At 36.3% G+C, this 16,702-nt stretch overlaps 1 protein-coding gene across 1 annotated transcript in view; it reads right to left on the reverse strand.

Annotated features, from left to right (window-relative positions):
• The window catches only part of CCDC122 (coiled-coil domain containing 122), a 48,912-nt gene that overhangs the window by 24,400 nt on the left and 7,810 nt on the right, over positions 1–16,702 (reverse strand). Inside the window, exon 2 of the mRNA XM_012524877.4 lies at positions 3,621–3,736. Within this exon, the coding sequence (XP_012380331.1) occupies positions 3,621–3,734 (114 nt within the window). The 5' untranslated portion in view covers positions 3,735–3,736. The remainder of the gene's footprint in view (positions 1–3,620; positions 3,737–16,702) is intronic.

The raw sequence follows: 16,702 nt of genomic DNA on the forward strand, positions 1-16,702 counted from the left end.
TCAGTCATTCTTGATCCTCCCCTTCCCTTACTTCTTCAAACATATTTAACACCCTCCTGGCAGATGATCCTCCAAAATACAAGGTCAGATCCTCTTCTGAGCAATCTTTGTAAACATGGCTTAGCTTCTAACTGGTCTCCCTTTTTCTATTCCTTTGCCTTTCCCCAACCAGGTTCCATATATTAGGCAGAAGAATCTTTTAAAGCATAAATCATGTTGTTTCCCTGTTCAAAACCCTCCAGTGGCTTTCCATTGCACTTAGAATAAAATTCAAATTCCTTAATATGGCTTGGAAGGCAAATATGCTCTAGTCCCTATCGACTTTTCCAGCCATTGCATCTTCTACTACTCTCCCCTCTTCCAGCTGGCTTTCTGTCACATGTGCCTAGTTCCTTCACCATCTGAGGGCATTTAAAATTGTTGTTCCAGCTGCCTTAAACTTCTCTACCCCTAGCTATTATCCTCTTTCTCAATTCAGCTTTATTATTACTCCTCTGAAGTAATAAATTAACCTGAATCATAAATTAACCACACACCCCTCCACTCCCATTACTCTTTATTACTTTACCATATTGTAAAGGATAAAGGTTTATAGGTTCAGAAAACTGGTCTATCTTATTTAACACTAAATTCTCAGTATTTAAAATAATGCCTAGCACCAAATAGGTGCTTGATAAATACTGATTAAATGAGTGAATAAGTGATGTACATCGAATGGTCAGGAAAGAAACATGCCCTGAGAGCTAGGTCAGGATATCAACTCTGTTGAGCAATGTGAGCAGAAATGATATTTCCACTGATTTAACCATCATCTCTTCTCCTTCATGGACTAATGAATAGACAGTTAACTTTTCTCCCTGGCTTTAGCCTCTTCCTCCTTCAGTCTATTTCTACCATTTCACTAGAATTATCTTTCTCCCCCACTTTCTTCTCCTTCTTCTTTCTCTCATTCCCTTTTTTAAAAAATAGCTTTTTGAAGTATAATTGATATAAATAAACTGCACATATTTAAATTTTACAATTTGATGAGTTTTGACACACTTATATGGTCATGAGACCATCACCACAATTAGGATAATAAACATGTTTATCGCCCACAAAAGTTTCTTCCTACAGCTTTATAATTCATCCCTCCCTCCTTACTTTCCTGTTTCCGGGCAACCACTGATCCTTTCTAATCGGCTGTCTTCTATTTATTCCCTTTGAATGATTGCACTGGTTAGAACATCCAATACCATCTTGAAGAGAAGTAGTGAGAACAGACTTCCTTGCCTTGTTCCTGATATACAGGAGAAACTAATCAGTGTTTTATCAATAGGATGAGGTTAACTGTAGGATTTATATAGATGCCCTATTTTAGATTGAGGAAGATCTCTTCTATTCTGAATTTCCCAAGAGTTTTTAATCAAGAATGGATGCTGGATTTTGTCAAGTGCTTTTTATGCACCTAACATTTTTTTCTAAAACATAAATATAATTATTACTTGCCTCCTTAAAATCTATCAAAGACTCCCCATCACCATTACAATAAAGTCCAAGTTTCTTATCATAGAATACACCTTCCACCACAACACACAACCTAAGCTATACCACCAACAAATACTTCTGATCTATGGATGTCCCAATGTACTTCAGTCTTCTGTGAAATGGAATATTCTCCTCTTCTTCCAGATACCTCCAGACACCCTATCATTCAAGTAAACTCCACTGTCCTTTAAAACTCCACTGAAACATCACTTCGTCATCACTCCTTTTGATCACATCTGTTTGTATTCATGTCTCTATTATTGACACTACTGCTCTGTATATAATTACTTGTTTGCTTCTTTGTCTTCCTCCCAAGAGATGATATATTAGACAGCCAAAGGGTGCTGATGCAAAGTACCAGAACTCTGTTGGCTTTTATAAAGGGTATTTATTTGGGGTAGAAGCTTACAGTTACAAGGTCCTAAAGAGTCCAACTCAAGGTAAATTATAAAAGGTACTTTCTCACTCAAAGTCATTGGCCACGTGTTGGAGCACGAAGGCAAGCGATGTCTGCGAGGGTCTAGCCTTTCTTCTTCCTCTTAAGGCTCCATGGTCCCAGCTTCTTCCTATCTTAGGTAGGCTGGTATAAGGCCTCTCTATCTCCTGGGGCTCATTTCTTTCCGGGTGCAGCTGCTCTGGTCTCTTCACAAGGTCAGCTGTAGACTCTCAGGTTCATCTCCCTTCCTGAGGTCTCTGTTGTGTCTAATGAGCTCTCTCTTTCTCCCTGTTCTTCTTCTCTGTGTATTTACTTCCCAGGGCTCCAGCATCAAAACTAAAACTCTCTCGTCTGCCATGTAGTTTTCTCTGTGAGTTCCTGTCCACAAAGGGGTAGGGACTCAACGTGATACTGATGTGGCTGAATAAAAGCCCTAATCATAATTTAATCAAGTAAAAGTGAAACCTCTGAATTTAATGCAACCTAATACACTCAGAGGAACAGACCAGTTTACAAACACAGTCCAATGTCTATTTTTGGAATTCATAAACAATATCAAACTGTCACAGAGGGTGAGCAACTTAAGGATAAGGACAATGTTTAGCAAAATGCATAGTAGAAAGCAGGTCCTCAATATAAGTGAAATCAAGTCTGTGAAACCCTTTGAAGAATGAGAAGTTTTACAGAAAATTTCTTGAAAGAAATCAAAGACATTATTATTTTTGTATTATGTTCTATAGCATAAATGTATTCCTTTATAGAAGTGACTAATGTGATGCAAATGTTTATAAGAAGTTCATGGTAGTATTATTATCACCATACATCTGTTGATGCATCAACATCTAAACCAATGTCACTATCAGACCCTATGCTCTTCACTAGGGCCCAGTAATGGTGCCTTACATATACTTACAAAAATTAACTCATTTAATCCTGATAAAGAATCTTTTAAGCAGGTCCTACTTGTGTCTCCATTTTATAAATGAGGAAACAGAGGCACACAGAAATTAAATCATGAAACTAGAAGTAGCAAATCTTGTCCTTGAAACTAAACTTGATCCAGAACCTATTCTTTTAATTACTATGATATATTTCATAACACCTGTCATGAAGCACATAATAATGTTTTCATTTTGATTTCTTTAGCCATAGTCACAGAGTATAGTTAGATCTAATTATGCTGCATGCAAAGACCAAATGTGGCTTCCAGATTCCCTTAGTGGAATTTTGGTTTTATCATGAAAGGTAAGACACAGAGGATGGCTACTTGAAATGTCCACTGACAACTAGTAACTCACAAGCCATAGTCTTAATAAAACTGTTTCAAAAACTGAACTTTCCTTCAATTCAGCATTTTAAGGAAAAAAAATCTACCAAATAGAAGTGAATTTAAAATAATTCTATTTGATACCTTGAATTTTACATGCTTATATCACAATACAATGACATGGTTAAATTGTATACTGGGAGTATAAAATGTTCCATGAGTCTGGAATATTCATATAGACTTTACTTAGAGATAACAAAATAATTGAGAGTAAATATGAAAAATATGAATTTAAAATTGCCTCCCCAAATTAAGAATCTGTATTAACTTCCCTGGCACTAATTTAATATAGTTTTGAAGAAATGTTGAAGACTGTATGAAATAAGTTACCTGCAAATGGAACAGAACTTTTTTGTTTTTTTCTATCTCTGATGTTTGTGATTGTTGTTGCTTTGCAACTTGCTCTACAGCATCGGTCAATGAGGATGCACCTTGTTTAGCCATAGCTAGACAAAAGAATAAAGTACAAAATTAATGTTACAATGCAGACATTCCAAGAAAGCTATGCTTCTATACACAAAATCCTGAAACATTTGATGCTTTTTCTCACAAATAAACTAAATTTAGGATTGGTAATCTTCTATGTCTGACTCTAAAATCAAACTAAAGAAATAATAGACATTTCAAAGTTGCCATGCAATGTTATACCTGTTTCATTATGGAACAGTATAAATATTTTGATTGTCCTAATTGTTTTTCCAGACCACTTGCACATAGACTATAATTATAGTACTACCATAACAACTACATAGCAATTACAGATGATGAATTTTCATTAAATGCCTATATTTTCAGGTTGTTATGCCTTTTCTAAACACTGTAGATATTTCTTCCTGGTGAAATTTTACAGCTTCCCTCTATTCTAATTTGCTATCAATTTTAACACAATTACCCTATCAAACAACTTTTGTGTTGTTACTGATCTTTTAATTATTTATGTTGTAAGCTTGCCTCATTACCTTCTTTAAGATATTCCAGACAGATTTCTTTGTTACCTGGCATTCTTCTGCATCTATAATCTCCTTTCTTCCCTTTTTCAGTTCACCTTCATTATTTCTACAAAATAGCCTACCTTGATAAGATTTCACTTTTCTTCATTTTTTCCTGTTAAGTATTGGTGATACTGAAAGTTAACTGTCTAATACCTCACAAGAATGGGGGTGACATTTCATCATTAATGTCAGAAATTAAAACACAATGCTTAAGTGTGAGATTTTTGGAGGAAAGTAGAACTGTACATGAATCTTGGCTGCACTACTTTTCAGCTCATATGACCTTGAGTAAGTTCTTAACTTCTTTGATCCCCAGTGTCCTCATCTGTAAAGTCTTATAGAGCTGTTGCAATAATTAAAGCAATATAGGTTACATGCTTAGGACAATACCTTACATTTAGCAGGTGCATCCAGTACTATCATAAAGTAGATTCTGAGACTATAGCCAGAATCTGAGAGACAGTGCCAAGATGGGCGAGCAGTTTCTGCCAGGGATATAGATGGAGGGAATACAGCACTTCTGCCCAGGGCAATTATGGCCAGTATAAGACCTAAGCAGATTTAGCATCATGTTTCAGTCTCTTCTGTATCCAAGAGTAACTGATCAGATGAAGGCGCAGATATTTTTCTCCCTTGACAGATGAAGTTGAAAGAATTCCTTTCTCTACCAACCCAGCAAATGAGTGGTGAATTGGCAGAGTTAATGGCCTTACCAGCTATAGGAAGAAGGGCATTTGAATTTGCCTGCCTATTCCTACACAGAGGAAAACAGTATAAGTTTGCATGATTAATAAAAGTAGATTAATGATAATTCTGAAATTGGAAATCATCACTCCTATTTAACATTTATACATACGGGTTTTTTTTTTCTAAATAGTTGACTAATCCTTTTAAAAAATCTTAGTTGAATTTTATAGAACTGGTGAACTTTCCAAATCATACTAAAGTCATGATAAACTCTGTAAGTCAAAAGAAGTGAAATATTATCCTAACAGCAAGGCATATATAAGGAATCCTCCACAAAGAAGTCTGAAAAATCACTCAGTATCTTTCCTAAAGATTGGTCAAATACAAAGTACGTGTGGATTAGCTACATTTGTTTTCCAAAACCAAAATTTTACAGGATTGAAGCCTGATATATGTAAGCCAAAAGAAAGAAAAACAAAGTTAAATTGCTTCCTAAATCAGGAGACCTCAAATCCATCTAGAAACATCCTGTCAAGCTAAACAAAATCCTGAGAGCTTGACTCAGCCAATTTAAAGGTTGTCACAATCACCCTTGGGAATTTATGATTCTTTCCTAAATTCCCATGTCACTTCCTTCCTTCAAAACTCACCTTAAACTTCTCTCTTTCATGAAGCCCTCCCTGACACTGAGCCCTGAATTTATTCACTCTGTTCACGCATTACACTTTGTCCTTTCTGCTTAACACACACACACACAGCCACCTCAGATCAGTTCAGATGCTTTCAGGCACTGTGATGAAAACAAATGTGATTTTCTCTCCAGTCTTTTATATAGGTTTCAGGATCACAGATTTCACTCTTAATTCTACCTGCTTTCTGAAACATGCCTTCTCTTTGCTTTGCTTTGTTCTTTCACTTGATTACAACGGCAAACACTTACATAGTCCTGACTTTGTACTACACACTATTCTATAATATTAAAAAAAACCACCAAATATTTACATAGTGTTTATTCTGTGCCAGGTGATATTCTAAGAGATTACTGATATTACCTACTTAACACTATGAGATAGATACTATTAATGTATAATTTCCATTTCACAGAGAAGTGAAGCAGGGCATGGAGAAGTCAAGAAGCTTACCCAACGTCAGACAGTTATTAAGTGTCAGAGATATGATTTGAATTTAGGTAGTCTGGCTCCGCAGCTATACTACAAGATATTTTAGTGTATCTTTTTTTTTTTTTTTTAAGGCAAGAACCATATCTTTATACCTCAGCCCAGAATCCAACTACTTTTGTATTTCTGTATTGCTAAAATATGACTTTGACTCCTCCCTTTCCAGTCACACATTGTCTCTCAGGGGAACTATTTCAGTAAAGTCCTTTGACAGATCTGCCTCAGTTGGAAGAAGACAGCCAGTGAGCTCTTCATGCTGCTGGTAAAGCCCCCCTCTTCCCTTCCTGCCAACCACAGGGTTATCTCTGCAATCTGCCTAAGAGGTGAAGGGCACTAGCCCTAGTATGCCCTCTACTCCTGTTAACCTCAGTCTCCAGGAAAAGCCTAAGACCCCCAGGTCCTTCACCATCATGGAGACTTAACCTTATTCAGCTCAGTAAGACATCACATTTGATGCTCTGGTATCCACTCCCCAACCCTTTACATCCTTCCATTATGACCTCTGGATCTCACGAGTAGAATCTTCATCGCTGTCCTCAGCAAAACCCTCTCTATCGTCAAGCTCTTCAGTGACTTCAGTGACCTTTTCCTTCACCATTTTGCTCTACCTGAAATCCCAAGATTCTGCTTCTCTCTACACCATTCTCAAATCACTAGGTCTGGAGATGAGGTGGTTTTCCTGTTCCCCATTACCGCTGCCAGGCTGTTATTCTTTTCTTCTCTCTCCACCCCCCTTATTTCTTTGAAGTTCATTCTGTCATTTTACATTTTACCCTTCCTCGTTGTTTTCTGTTGGGTTCCCCATCTCTTCTACTCACTCCTAGATTTTAGCATCTGACTTGCTATTTCTCCACACAGCCACACGGACGGTACTTCTAAACTCTCAGCTCTCTGTTCCTTGATGTCTTCTCTCATCCATCCTATCCAGCCACCCACTCCCACCATTATAATTACACCTCATCCATAATTCCAGATTCAAACCATCACTTTACAGTTCATATATCCTAGTATTTTGACCGCAAGTTCTTCAACTACACAAAAGCTTCTGATCCCTCGGGTCTTCTGCATTTTCATGCTCCCTTGCTCCCTCATATATTCATTGCCCTCTTTACCTGAGTTAGACTCCTTTGCATTTGCCCTCACCTCCCTTGCAGCTCTCACCCTGACCTACTTCCCTGGAAAAATCCCAACCAGTTGCTTTGCTTACACTTGAGTAGCTGAACGTGTTTGAAGAAAGACATTTAACTATGCTGTGGTCTCACTTTAAATTCAAGGCAATTTTTGTCAAGTGAGCCCTTAATGGCAGGCCTGTAGGAGTCCCCAATTTTCTAAGATAACTATTTTATTCCTCCTCTGTATTCAAACCTCCCACTTTTCTTCATTCCTCTTTTAGTTGATAACCTATCTTCTTATTTGAGAAAGTAGGAAAAGAAATGGAGGGGGCAGTAAATCTACTACTCTTTCTGCATATGTACCTATATATTAATCTATGCTTTGCCTGCAATGATTAAAGTGTCCTTGCTCCTAAGGCCATTTCTTTACATTATACTCCTGTCTGTACTACTCAAAGACCTTACTCCTTTCAGTGTTCCCTCAAAATACTTCCCCTTTACTGGATGTTTACCCTAAGCATTGCATCATAAAATCAACAACAACCCTCCCTTGACACTATAATCCCCTTCTGCTATTGACACATTTCCTTGCTCCCCTTCAAAGCCATTGCCCGGCTGTCCTCTTCCTCTCCCTCCCTCTTCATGAACCCATTAGAATTAAATTTTCACTATTCCATCCTTACAGCTCTTATCAAAGCATCTGTGACCTCCATGCTGCCCTGTTCGATGTGCAATTTCAGTCTTACTCTTACTTTATCTACAAGCATCCTTTGACATGTTTTATCATACCCTTCATCCCAAAACACCACACTTCTTGTTTTATGGTTTTTTCTAATTCCTTCTCATCTTTCTTACATATAAACATTAGAGTATCCTAAGGTTCAGTCCTTAGGCCTCTTCTTTTCTCTAAACAAACTCCCCCAGGTGATGTCATCCAGTTGCATGGCTTTAAAACCCACTTTAAGTGAACAAGTCCCAAATTTGCATAGCTAGCCTGAATATCCCTCTTAAACTTCAGACTCATACTGAATTGCATACTGGATACCACCCCTTGAATTTCTAATAGGCATTTCAACTTTATGTTCCAAACGGGACTTCTTGATTCTACATACACTCCATCACCACCACTAAACCTGCTCTTTCACAATCTATTTCTGTTCCTTTCTAGTCTCTTCCAACTTCAGTAAATTATAAGATCATTTTCCTGTTGTTTTAGCCAAAAACCTTAAAGTCATTAGAAGGGCTGTCTCTAGAGGGTGTAGAGCCCAGGCAAATTCAGCCAGACTTACCCAACACAATCATCAAGGAGAGAACAATGTTGGTGTTTTATAGGCCATTTGAAATATCTTTTAAAATACCCAGCAAGTATGTGTTCTAGAGCTACTCTTTCCTACTGCCCAACACAGAAAAGTCAGAATTGACTCTTCTCTTTCCCTTACAGGCTGAAAGCAATTCTTTTGGCAAAATCCATTTGTCTTACCTTTAAATTATATTGGAATCCAGTCACTTACTATTTACAAATATTGACTTAGTAGAGAAGCCTTTCCTAATAGCCCTCTCTCAGACTTGACCTTTTCTCTTCATCCTCCATTTCCTTACCCTACCTCATTTTCCTTAATAGCTTTAATCAACACTGACATCTTATACATTTGTTTCTTTTCTATCTCTTTCCACTTATGTAAGCTCAATGAGGGCAGAGACCTAGAACAAAGTCTGACAAACAATAGGTATCTAAGTGTTATCTATCTCAACTCCAATTCATGCTGTCCTACTGACAGAATAATGATCCTAGAGCACAGTTCTGGTCATAATAATAACATAGCCAATCTTTCAAATCTCTCTTAGATGGCATCTCCTTTAAAAGTCTTTTCTGATCTTTCTGATCAGATGTGATCTCTCAGGCTTTAGCACAGTTGTTTCCATGGTGGAAAATAGTATAAGTCCTAGACTCAGACAGAGCTAGTTTTGAATCCAGATTGCAGAACTCACTAACTTACTAGGTAAATTCTTTTCAATCTAGGCCTTATATTCCCTATCGGTAAAGTGGGAATAATTGTAATAACTGCATCATTAGGGCTATTGTGAGGATTAAATAATGCCTGTAGAACTCTTAGCAAATTCCTGCCACATAATATAAACCCAAGAAATTTCTATTCTTATTATTTTCATTAGTTTATATTTATTTTTCCCCCATAGACTATAGGCTCCAGAAAGGCAAATACAGTATCTTACTTATTATTGCATTCCCTAAAATATTTGAGGTCATCTAATGAATGAAGAAAATGAGATTTATATAATAAAAAATTAAGTAATTGGTATTTCTTGATTTTTATTTCTGAAGCAATAGAAATTAATAGATTTTTGAGTGATATTTAGACCAACTATTCTTGAAAGGATATCTGCTGAAAATCAAGAAGGTTTTCGTTTTTTCCAGATCTAATTGTAGAATGGAGAAAAGATAAAAATGAAAAATAACTACTGCCATCTACTGATAATCCATTAAAATTGCACAAAGCAATGAAAAGACTACAAACTAGACAGTAGCAATTACTCTTCCATTCAAACTACATAAATTGGTACATATTTTATGCAAGGCATTATGGGGATATGAATCAAAGGACCCTACACAAATTCAAGAATAAATAAAAGATCCCAAAAGACCAATTAAAAGAGACTGAATCAGTAAGCAAAACACACACACACACACAAACATTCAACAAAGAAAAGCTCAAAACCATATGGCTTCACAGGTGAATTTTACCAAATATTCCAAGAAGAATTAATACCAAATCTACTCAAACTCTTCCAAAAATTGAACAGGAAGGAACACTACCTAACTCATTTTATGAAGCCAACAATACCCTAATATCAGAGCCAGATAAAAATACTACAAGCAAGGAAAATTATAGACCTGTTTCTCTTATGAATATAGATGCAAAAATCCTCCACAATATACTTGAAAACCTTATTCAGCACTGCATTAAAATAATTATACACAATGATCAAGTGGAATATAGTAGAGGTGTGCAAGCCTGGTTCAATATAAGGAAACCAATTAATGTAATAAAGCACAAAGGAAAAAAACACATGATCATCACAGTTTACATAGAAAAGACATTATGTAAAACCCAGCAACCTTCTTGATAAAAGCACTCAGAATACTAGAAGTAGAAGGAAACTTCCTCAACACGATAAAGGACTATATGAAAAAACCCAGGGTGAAAGACTGAAAGCTTTCTATCTAAGATCAGGAATAAGACAAGGATGCCCATTGTCACCACTGTTATTCAACATTACTGGAAGTTTTAGCCAGAGCAATTAAGTAACAATAAGAAATAAAAGGCATCCAAATTGGGAAGGAAGAAGTAAAACTTTCCCTATTGGCAGATGTCATGATCATATATATAGAAAATCCCAACAATTCCACAATAAAGCTACGAGAGCTAATAAATAAATTCAGCAAAGTGGCAAGGTACAAAACCAACAGGCAAAAATCAGTAGTGTTTTATACACTAATAATGAACCATCAGAAAAGGAAACCAAGAAAAAATCCATTTAAAATAATAACTAGGGAAGTGGACTTGGCCCAATGGATAGGGCATCCGCCTACCACTTGGGAGGTCCACAGTTCAAACCCTGGGCCTCCTTGACCCGTGTGGAGCTGGCCCATGCTCAGTGCTGATGCACGCAAGGAGTGCCCTGCCATGCAAGGGTGTCCCCCACATAGGGAAGCCCCATGCGCAAGAAGTGCACCCTGTAAGGAGAGCTGCCCAGCGTGAAAGAAAGTGCAGCCTGACCAAGAGTGGCACCGCACACATGGAGAGCTGACACAACAAGAAGATGACACAACAAAAAAAGAAACACAGATTCCCGGTGCCGCTGATAAGGATAGAAGCGGTAGCAGAAGAACCCACAGTGAATGGACATAGAGAGCAGACAACTGGGGGTGGGTGGGAAGAGGATAGAAATAAATAAAAAATAAATCTAAAAAATAATAATAATAACTAAAAGAATCAATTATCTAGGAATAAATTTAACCAAGGATATATAAAGATTTATACACAGATAATTGTAAAAATTTGCTAAAAGAAATCTAAGAATACCTAAATAAATGGAAGGACATTCTGCATTCATGGATTAGAAAGACAAATATTGTGAAGATGTTATTTCTACCCAAAGTGATGTACAGATTCAACACAATCACAATCAAAATCCCTACAGTTTTCTTTGCTATAATGGAAAAGCCAATCATCAAATTTATATAGAAGGGTAATGAGTTCCCAACAGCTAAGAACATCTTGAAAAAGAAGAACAAAGTTGGAGAACCCAAGCATTTGATTTTAAAACCTATTACAAAGCTATAGTAATCAAAGCATGATACTGGCACAAGGATAGACATAGGGACCAACGGAATTGAATTAAGGGTTCAGGTACAAACCTTCACATCTATGGACAAAAGATTTTTTTACAAGGCTGCCAAATTCACTCGATGGGCAAAGAAGTGTCTTTTCAACAAGAGGTTCTGGGAAAACTGGAAATCCACTTGGAAAAGTATGAAAGTGGACCTGCACCTCACACCATATACAAAAATTAACTCAAAATGGATTAAAGACCTAAATATAAGAACCCAAGCTATAAAACTTCTGTAAGAAAACCAAGGGAAGCCTCTTCAGGACCTGTAATAGGGAATGATTTCTTATATTTTACACCAAAACCATGAGTAACAAAAGAAAAAATAGATAAATAAGATTTCATCAACACAAAAGCTTTGTGTATCAAGGATGCCACCATGAAAGTAAAAAGCCAACCTACAGAAAATATTTGCAAGATACCTATTTAATAAGGATTTAATAACCAGAATATATTTTTTAAAAATCCTACAACTCAACAACAAAAAAGACAAACTATCCATTTAAATGACAGACAAAAGACTAGCATAGATGTTTCTCCAAAGAAGAGTCAATAAGCATATGAAAAGACGCTCAATATTATTAGTCACTAAAGAAATGCAAATCAAAAACACAATGAGATACTATTTCATGCCCACTATAATGATTGCTATTTTTTTTTAAAACAAAGGAAAATAAGAAGTGTTGGAGAGAATGTGGAGAAATAGAAATATTTATTCATTGCTGGTGGGAATTTCAAATGGTACGTCACTGCGGTAAAAAGTTTGATGGTACCCCAGGGAGTCAAGTATGGAATTACCATACAAGCCGGAAATCCCACTTGCAGGTATATAGCCAAAAGAATTGAAAGCAGGGACTTGAACAGTATTTCCACACTGATGTTCATAGACGCATTATTCACAACTGTCAAAAGATGGTAACAATCAAAGTATTCATCAATAGATGAATAAACAAAATGTGGTATAATGGAGTATTATTCAGTCATTAAAAAGAATGACACTCTGATATATGTGACAAAATGGAAAAACCATGAAGAATAAAATAGGCTAGACATAAAAGGATAAATACTGAAATAATTAGAATAAGCAAAGACAGAGAGTCAGAAAGTATAATTAGGTTACCAGGGGCCAGAGTAGAATGGTGAATTAATGCTTAAGTGGTACAGTTTCTGTTTGTAGTATAGAAAAGTTTTGGTAATGGATGCTGGTGACAGTAGCACAACATTGTGTATTTAATTAACTCCACTGAATTACATATATGAATGTGGTTAAAAGGGGAAATTTTAGGTTGTATATATGTTAGAATAAAAATTTTAAAAACCATAGGACTGTAAAACACAAACTCCTGATGTAAATGATGGACTATAGTTCATAGTATAATTGTATAATTGTTTTACCAATTGCAGCAAGGGTACCACACTAATGCACAAAAATAATAATAGGGAAAACTGCATGTGTGAAGGGGTTTATGGGAACTGTGTATTTTCTGCACGAATTTTTGGTAAACGTGCAACTTTTCTAAAAAAAAAATTTTTTTTAAATTTTTTTTAAAATGCCATGGTTCCAGATTTCACTAGAAATCACTATCTTGTACCACCTTTCAAGTAGATGAGCAAAATAAAGACTGTTAAACTCTAGTGGGATTTTTGAAAGATTTTAGGCCAGAAGACTTGAAGGAAGGCAATTATATACATGCACCCAATTCACATAGTGCTACTTTTCATTCTAAATGAAAAAATGCTTCTGTGTGGACCTGCCAGGCAGCAGAGTATAGTTAAATTTATAATTTCATCATATCCCCTTTTGGGTGGGCATTTTACTAGAAAACAGGAAAAGAAAAATCATGTGGACAATTTTCACATAAGTGTGAAATTGGATTTTTTTTCCTAAGCAGGAGTGAATTTCAATGTCCAAAGCTGATGCTAGAAAATTAACCTGTGAAAAGAGGATGAAATGAGATAAAAAGGGTTTCCAGGAATGGAAGGAATTTTATATTATGGTATGTATTTGTAATAAGCTTGATGGAATAAAATCTAGGTGCTTCCATTCCAACAAAAGAGGCAAATGGGAATATGATTCTTATTGCACAAATGAGCAAATACCAATAATACACACTTCAGGTAAACAAGATTAAGTGTTTTCAACTACTTGCTTTCAAGAGAAGTTGAGCATCATTAGGGTTATCCAAAATTAAGTAATTAATTGAATCATTAAAAATGTTTTATATGCCAGCATTTTAGAATCTCTGAAACTAGGGACTATTCCCCGTCTCTGGCCAGACAATGAGTTTAAAGTTTCAGGATGCTGAGAACAGAAATCAGAGAACTAGAAACTCCCTATCCAAGATAATATAAGCAACATTCACACATTACAAACGTTGCTTCTAGTTTTCTACCCAAGGCAGGATTTCTTTGAATGTGCAGACAGTACTAGATTACCAGATAATCTTTTGTTTTTGGGTGTAGACATAAGAAGTATTGATCTGCAGCTCAAATCCAAGCTTTAAACAATGGCCAGGAGACTATTTTTTTAAAAGTTTCCTACCACTGGGACAGAATTTACATGTCTTTGGTGAAATCCAGTCATAACCTCCTCGTCTCACTCAGGACACTAAAGAGCAAGGATTTTTCTGTTCTCTAAAGAAGTAAGGATGGTTTCTAAACCAAGAGGAACTCTTAACAAGGACATTTGCATATGTTACTTGTCCTTTTCCAAGAGGACCCATCAACCTTAGTGTAAATGGCTTAGAAACAACTGTTCATGATATTTTAAAATTCTATTTTTTCTCATGAAAAGAAGAAATAGATTTACACATGATGTAAGAATATTTTGGGATTGCCCCAATGGTCCCCCTTAATAGCTAGGCACTATTTGGACCTCAAAATATTCTACATCTTTATGGAGGAAACTGACAGTCAAGTAATTAAAATTAAGACAGTAGAAGCTCTCTTAGCCTATCTCTACTTACACTCTCATCAATTAACTTATTCTATTTGTTTTGTATTCTCAAGTGGATAATGTCCATATCACGCTGATGGCTGTACCAGCAAGCTACTCAAGTGAATCTGCCCACTTCTGCTTCTAAGATTGTGAATTCCACAATTTTACAGTGAGTGACTTGTATTTCTTCCCAAACTTGCTTATGCCAGTTTGTACTTGTTATTGTGCTTTCATAATCTAATGAAATATTATGCAAACTAATGAAATAGTGTTAAAATAAAGTTTGTTGTTTCTTTTAAAACTATTTCTAATATTTTCAGTGGGTCCACTAAAGGTGAGTTGTTGGTGTATGTGTATATGAGATAACTGTAAAAGATCAAAAAGGGGAAATCTATACTCAGATTGCTTCACAAGTACCCTTAATTTATATACTTTTAAAGAAATAACATATGGAAAAATCTTGGCTAATGGTTTAGACATATGGTTTATGAAAGAGAGACCATTCAGAACTCCAATCAGCAGAATCATGTGCAAAGAAAAGGCCCTGACCCTTCTCAATAGATTGGAAAATGAGTATACAGTTATATGTTTTAGGTTAAAATGAAATGTTCATGTTACATTTTTTCATGATTCTCTAGTTTACCTGAGGTTTTCAATATATTTTCTAATATATATATATAGATAGATAGATAGATATAGATATATAGATATATATCTATATATCTATATATCTTTCTTCCTTTCTTGGGGTGAAGTCATCAACATTGCAATATAAGACATCCCCCTTGGAAAAGTCACCCCTAAGAATGAACTAATGAAAGGACAATTCCCACTCGAATTGGGACTCTGGAGGATAATAGAGACTGGAGAAGGACTCCAAAAATGTTAATCAAAGAAAAAGAAAAATCACTCTAAAGATCAGGTAGAAGATTTCTGTTGAGCACCAGCCAGTCCAGACTCCTCCCCCTCACTCAGTCCCACAGGGCTTAGAAGTCATCCTCAGGGAGCACAACCCAGACCCCTCCTGATGCAGATACAGACTATAAAGTCACTCACAGAAGCAAGGTAAACCCCCACACATATCCAGGCAAAGGAACCAAAGTCTGCAGAGGCCAAAGGCAGAAAACAAGAAGCTTAGGAGTGCCACATACAAAAGAAAAAGAGTCCACAGCAGAACTGATGGCAAGAGATGCACACACTCAATATAGTCTCTGTTTGCTAGACCACGTAAACACAAAACGGACCTTTCTGGATTGACCCACCCTTCTGTCTGGGTCCCTGATAGACAAGTGTCACTGAAAAAAAAGGGGGGGTTAGAAAGAATGAGTTCCAGAACTGAAAAGTGTAAAGAAAAGGTGGCACTGAGTGAGGGAGAAAATTTAAATCATAGGAGCTGGGGAGACAATTCTGTACAAAAATAAATAGAAGAGATCAAGATTCCTAGAGAAGGAACAGAGAAAAGGAAGCTTTCTCTTGGAGGTGAATCACTTGTACAAAAAGTGCAATCTTAAAAATTGTACTACATATCCAGGGCAAGAATCAGATGAAGAAAAGTTGAGAAAATCTGAACAGTTAAACAAGACCTACTCTAAAGGTCCAGAATAAGGTGGACCAAGCATTGAAGAAGAGCCTTAACACAAAGCCAATCAACAATAAAAACCCTAGACAAAAGGGAGAAACTGACCTTCAGAGTTAACATATCAAAACAACAGATGCCCAGACACAAGCCATATGAAGAAACAAGAAGATATGGCTCAGTCAAGGGAACAATTAAAACTTCAGAGGAGATAACAGAATTAGAAAGAACTAGTCAAAGAAATTCAAGCAAATACCAATGAGATGAAGGAAAATATGGATATAGATACAAAGGATATTAATAAAATGATATATGAACATAAAGAAGAATTTGAAGTTTAAAACAAAACATAATAGAAATTCTGAGGATTGAAGGCACAATAATGGGAATTGAAAACATACTAGGGACAGTGAGCATGTGGTATAAGGCTGGAGCTGGGGTTTGCCCGTCTTTCAGGCGCCTGTGACTCACTAGCTTGTGTTCCCACCCTAGGGGGTTCCGGGAGACCAAGGCATGTGA

The sequence above is a fragment of the Dasypus novemcinctus genome, chromosome 15, assembly GCF_030445035.2.
Source record: "Dasypus novemcinctus isolate mDasNov1 chromosome 15, mDasNov1.1.hap2, whole genome shotgun sequence".
NCBI lineage: Eukaryota > Metazoa > Chordata > Mammalia > Cingulata > Dasypodidae > Dasypus > Dasypus novemcinctus.